Source organism: Cololabis saira, chromosome 6 (genome assembly GCF_033807715.1).
Source record: "Cololabis saira isolate AMF1-May2022 chromosome 6, fColSai1.1, whole genome shotgun sequence".
NCBI classification, from domain to species: Eukaryota; Metazoa; Chordata; class Actinopteri; order Beloniformes; family Belonidae; genus Cololabis; species Cololabis saira.
The window spans coordinates 14,117,432-14,123,440 of NC_084592.1; the positions used below are offsets into that span (position 1 = coordinate 14,117,432).

Here is a 6,009-nt window from a genome sequence, read left to right on the forward strand (position 1 = left end):
GGGTTTTGGTCATTCTAAAATTACTGACAATATCAACAACAGACACAGAATATTAATAGTGATCATAAAATTGTGTAATTGGCAATGAGTAAGCTTTATAAAATAATACAATTGAATAGAATTACAGCACTAGAGGAAATAATGCAATGCAAAGAAAATGTATAGAACATTTCTACTATTTTTCCTGAGAACTGTAAAATTGTGCAGGGCTGATCTGCAAAACCTTCAGTTATTCACAGGTTATAAAATATTTTTTTTATTTTGTCAGTAAGTATGTTGGAGTACTAATTTATGACGAAGTCCCTCTAAAACACGTGACAGGAAAAAGGTGCTGTAGGACAAAACCAGAGCACATTATCAAATGCACGCGACGGGGACAGGAGTTTTCCGGCAGTACGCTTGTGCTCATGGGAAATGTAGTGTTCTTTCTGGTAAAGCACTACCGCTTTTGTCCAAAGGAGCCGCCAAACTCAACAAAAGCTGAAAGTTACATTGTGCTGCTTTAACGTTGTTGACCCCGTTCCCTCAACCGCTCACGCTGAAGCTGAATATCTCATGTCCAGATTAAAGAGTCGTGTTTTTGGGGCAACAACTTTGTGATGAGCGGCTCCGACTGCGGACACATCTTCATCTGGGACAGACACACGGCGGAGCACGTCATGCTGCTGGAGGCCGACAACCACGTGGTCAACTGCCTGCAGCCGCACCCCTACGACCCCAGTGAGTGCATCGCTGCTGCTCCCGGGTCACGTGACCCGCCGCGCCGCTGCAGAACCATGTGGCTCGTTGAGTTTTGAGATCGCTCCGCTCATTTTCTTCTCCCTTTCAGTTCTGGCCTCCTCCGGGATAGACTACGACATAAAGATTTGGTCGCCGCTGGAGGAGTCGCCATCGTTCAACAGAGGCCTCGCCGCAGAGGTAAAGAACCCTTTAGAGCAGGGGTGTCAAATGTGCGGCCCGAGAAAGATTTTCATGCGGCCCGCAAGAAGTTTCCAACGCAAAAAAACGAAATGTTAATTTACTACAAAGGAAGGCATAAGTAATTGCCATGAATCGCAGCATATCCCATAATATATTTCTTCTACAAATCCATCATTATTCCACAAAGAGAGCAGTTTGACATTTTTTTAGTTTTCTAGAATGCATTTGCCGATTTTATTTCTTTGTAGACGGTCATTTATTTTTATTAACTGACTAGTATTATATATTTTCGCAGGAAAAATATCACTGCTAAAAAAGATGATAGAAGATGTTTATTCGGAGAATTTCAGTTTTGAATACGAGGATAGTGACAAAGTAAAACAGTTAAAAGAGAAGTGCTGACTTTTTCGGCACACTGGCGTAAATATCCGCGCCAATTTTTAAAAATAAATGCACTTAATTGTACTGGAAAAATCTCTAAATCACAAAGAAACACTCTCGGATGTAATAAGAAAAATTTTGCTTTTAATTAAATTTCCTATAAAAAAGCGAAATATATAAAAAAACATACTTGTTTCTGTTTATCTTTGTATGATTTGTATAATTTGAAAAAAAAAAAAAAAAAACTTCAAGAAAAGACCCTGAAGAAATATATTTTACATAATTAGTGTAAACAAAGTGCATATTTCCTTTAAAATGAACTGAACTGATATTGGATTAGATAACAGTAAAAAAAAAAAAAAAAGAATTAGAAAAAAAATGAGAAAAAAATTGGTAAAATCTGGCCCGCCAAGCAAAATGAGTTTGACACCCCTGCTTTAGAGGATGGTTAAGTGTGAACAAATTTTTCTAACTGTGGATTCACACTGACACACCGGGTTGTAGCGACTTCGGTCATAATGTTTAAACTGTGTTTTGTGATTAATAAGCACGGTTTTTAATGATTTTGCGTTGGATTGATGTTGCAAATAAAATAAAGACCATCCATCTCCTCAACCATCAGTTAGGTTTCACATGAGCAGAGTTCAGGTGAAAACATTTAGTTCAGGCAAAAACGGCAGTCAAATCAGCAGAAATGTCAGTTTGGTAGATAAAATATATTAATTCCTGATAAAATAAGTTTGTTAGTGCACAGCTATGCTCATGTGTGCATGTGTGTATGTTTGAACACGAAAGTACAATCTGCATTGAGGCTTATTGCTTTGGGTCTGTGATTGGACGCTGCCTTGGCGTCATTGCTGCTCATTTGTTAAGTTGAGATTCTCTCAACTTCAAATTGACGCTCTGTATGCCTCCGACGCCTCTTGCAGCGAGCTTTCATAGAAAATGAATGGCAGCCGGACGCCCGTGACGCTTTCAGTGTGAAGCCACAGTAAGAGTGCTAATGAGTCGCCTTTCTTGGCCATTGGTTCCATGTGTTGTTCTGTTCTTCCATCCCGAAAGCAAATAAGTGTTTATTTACAAGTGTTTTGCCTCCATGTTTCAGATCATCCCATAAGGAACTCAAGGAAGGTTGATTTTCACCCTCTGTGTTGATGTTCATGTAGATCAACACATTTAAGGCCCACGGGTCAAACCTGGCCCGCCACGTCCTTGTATCTGGCCCACAAGAACGTGCAAAGATAACTATGTACTATGTTTTTTTTAAGGATTTACAGAAATAAAATAAAAGTAGATTCATTTAAAGCTGCAGTCGGGATCCTCCCAAAATCCAGTAACTGGCTAGAAAATTCAAACACATTCAGCAATCATGCCGCTCCCAACCTCTCCGTTGGACTCCAGAGGTGTCAGAAGTATTCACATTCATTACTCAGGTAGAAGTATAGATACTAGAGTTTAAAAATACTCCTGTAGAAGTTGAAGTATCAACTCAAGTTTTTTTACTCAAGTAAAAGTATAAAAGTACTGGTTTCAAAACTACTTCAAGTATAAAAGTAAAAGTAATGTAAGGGGGAAAAAAGCCATTAAGGACAAAAGCCATTGAAAATGAATGCATCTTAGTATAATGCAAATATATTAAAGAACCATATATGTGTACTATTGAGCATTAACATTTGTTTCAGAGAGCAGGAGATATGATGAATAGTTGCCTATAAGTATTGTAATGGTGCAAAAAGTCAAACTTCAGAGGCATGTTATCATTTATCCTAACCTTTATTGGAATGTACATCCAAGTTTAGTTTCAGGAATCTGAGGGAACGGATGTAAGAACAAAACTGGACAAGAACATCTGAAACAACCACAACCAAATTCACTCTATCCGGATGGAGCAATTTAACTGGATAGTTTTTTTTTAAAGGCCGAAATGAAATAGAGTAACGAGGCTGTTTTTAAAATGTAAGGAGTAAAAAGTACAGATAATTGTGTGAAAATGTAAGGAGTAAAAGTAAAAAGTCGTCTGAAAAATAATTACTCCAGTGAAGTATAGGTAAGGTAACGAAGTATTTGTACTTCGTTACTTGACACCTCTGATAAACTGTCTCCCTCCTCCTGCTGTCCAGGATTGTCCTTGCGACGTGATTACATAGTGTTACCATGGAAACCCGAGGCGTCATAGAACCGATACCTGATGATAAATCAAAAATAGAGGGAAACAACTTTCATAGACGCACTTGGACGTGCCGATACATGATGTAACTCCTGATATTTCTTAATACTCGGTGGGCTTGTCGTCCTCAAGTGATACCTGAAAACAGCACAAAGATGCGCAACCAGATGACTTTACCAGAGGAAACTTTACCAACACATACAAATAATGTTCAAATATCATTTAACTAAATAAATACATGCAAACCAATAAACAAGAAAACTAACATCCTCAGCTTAGACCACAGTCTTCATCTTTTAGTGTGCAGGTGTAACTTGCACAGCTTCATGGTAAACAGTCCGCTCATAAATGTTTATGTAATATCAGAAAATAGTGGTAATTTCAGCCAATATGAGAAAAATAAACTGTAACTTTAGCGGTTTAGTTGCTGTACACAACCCTGTGAGATTAACGTAGTTCCTCACCACATCCCCTGAACTTTTACTCTCCTCTTCCCGAAAAGGTAATAACGCGGAACGAGCTGATGCTAGAAGAAACGAGAAACACAATCACAGTGCCGGCCTCTTTCATGCTGCGAATGCTGGCCTCCCTCAATCACATCAGATCAGGTAAACACGCACGTTTGACTCCGAGCACCGAGACCTGATGGTTGTCTCCGTTACCTCGTTGACCTTCTCCTTCCCCGCAGATCGACTGGAGGGCGATCGCTCCGAAGGCTCGGGCCAGGAGAACGAGGACGAGCAGTAGACAGGTGGCATTTTATTTAAAAAAAACAAACAAAAAGAATAAAAATAACTATTTGTCATTGCTGTATAGCACTTGAAAAATACCTGAGATTTGTATTAGTATAGTATAAAATAATTTGTAAGATTAGTGTCATTTCTAGCCTCCTGTGTGTTTGTGTGCGTTTTTTTTAAAGATGACTTTCTTACTGATGTTTCCGTATCAGGATTACTACATCTGTGTGAGTGCTATCAGGGCGTCAGTACTTGTATAGGTTAAGTTTTAGAACAATGGCGGCTGGTGTGAAAGGATGTTAAGTGCAATATTATTTCCGTGAGAGAAGCAGGTGTTTGATCAGTGTTAACGTTTGACATTTTTGAATTTGTTGCAAAAAACGATGTTGATGTGCTGCCACGGCAGTTCAGCATGTGAATACAGACTTTAAGTAAAATACCAACGCTTTCGCCTTTTTATTGAAAAGGGAAGGAAAGGTGGTCGGCTGTTTAGAAATATAATGAACGCAAATTAAATCCAGTCAAAATAATGCAGCAAATAAGCAACCGTGAGAACTTTACTAACCTTTTACGGGCAGTTAAAATCCAGCTGCAATAATTTGAATGAATATAAATAAATAAATAAATACACACACACACACACACACACACACACACACACACACACACACACACACACACACACACACACACACACACACACACACACACACACACACACACACACACACACACACACACTTCAGAAAATTAGAATATTGTGATTTTCTGTAATGCAATTACAAAAACTAAAATGTCATACATTCTGGATTCATTAGAAATCAACTGAAATATTGCAAGCCTTTTATTATTTTAATATTGCTGATCATGGTTTACAGCTTAAGAAAATTCAAATATCCTATCTCAAAAAATTAGAATATTTTGGGAATCTTAATCTTAAACTGTAAGCCATAATCAGCAATATTAAAATAATAAAAGGCTTGCATTATTTCAGTTGATTTGTAATGAATCCAGAATGTATGACATTTTTGTTTTTGTAATTGCTTTACAGAAAATAAAGAACTTTATCACAATATTCAAATCTCATCGCGTGTACTGTAACACACAACATAAATCTGAACACATTAACAAGGTTAAAAGCTTGATTTTTATCAAGACGACTAATAAAATGGTAAAAGTCGTCCATCACAGCTGCTCCTGACCGAGCAGAGCGTCTAGTTTTTATGTTTATCTCCAGCTTACCGGTAACCGCAGGGTTAAATTTGGGTCAGTATATCTGAACATGAGATTCTGTGGCAGAAATCATTTTAAATCTGTGAAAATCTGCATTCTTTATCACAACCACAAACCTTTTTCCCTGTAATAATGGCAATTATGCGGTCAGATGGAGATCTCTTAAGCAGGTAACCAGATCTAAGACTTCTTTAAAAGGTCAGGTAAACATAAACATTTTAGAGGAAACTTTTTATGCTTTATAAAACACATTTGGGATAATGCAACAATGACTATCACCCTGCTACAGATCCTGGTTTATATAGAGAGCATATATTTGATACTAAACTATTTAAACAGTACCATCTTTGTAGAAATGTGATTCATTTAAAATGTAACTTTCTTGCAACTTCCAACTGAATTTGCTTTCAGAGCAACACGAGGTTTATAATCTTTCAATTTATGCGGATTAGTATCACAGCTGAAAATGTTTAGTTTCACTTCACAAACATGAAATATGAAGGAGCAGCTGAAACCTTGTGATATCAAGCTTTAATGTTTGTAGCAATACTTACTATAGAGTAAAAGGTG

General features: G+C 37.5%; 1 protein-coding gene across 4 annotated transcripts in view; it reads left to right on the plus strand.

The window, feature by feature from the left end:
- Window positions 1-4,643, plus strand: part of dcaf6 (ddb1 and cul4 associated factor 6) — a 34,843-nt gene extending 30,200 nt beyond the window's left edge. For all 4 annotated transcript variants that reach the window (XM_061723329.1, XM_061723331.1, XM_061723330.1 and 1 more), the window contains 4 exons: window positions 564-720; window positions 830-918; window positions 3,972-4,077; window positions 4,158-4,643. In XM_061723329.1, the coding sequence (XP_061579313.1) occupies window positions 564-720; window positions 830-918; window positions 3,972-4,077; window positions 4,158-4,216 (411 nt within the window). In that variant the 3' untranslated portion in view covers window positions 4,217-4,643. The remainder of the gene's footprint in view (window positions 1-563; window positions 721-829; window positions 919-3,971; window positions 4,078-4,157) is intronic.
- The last annotated feature ends 1,366 nt before the right edge of the window (window positions 4,644-6,009 follow it).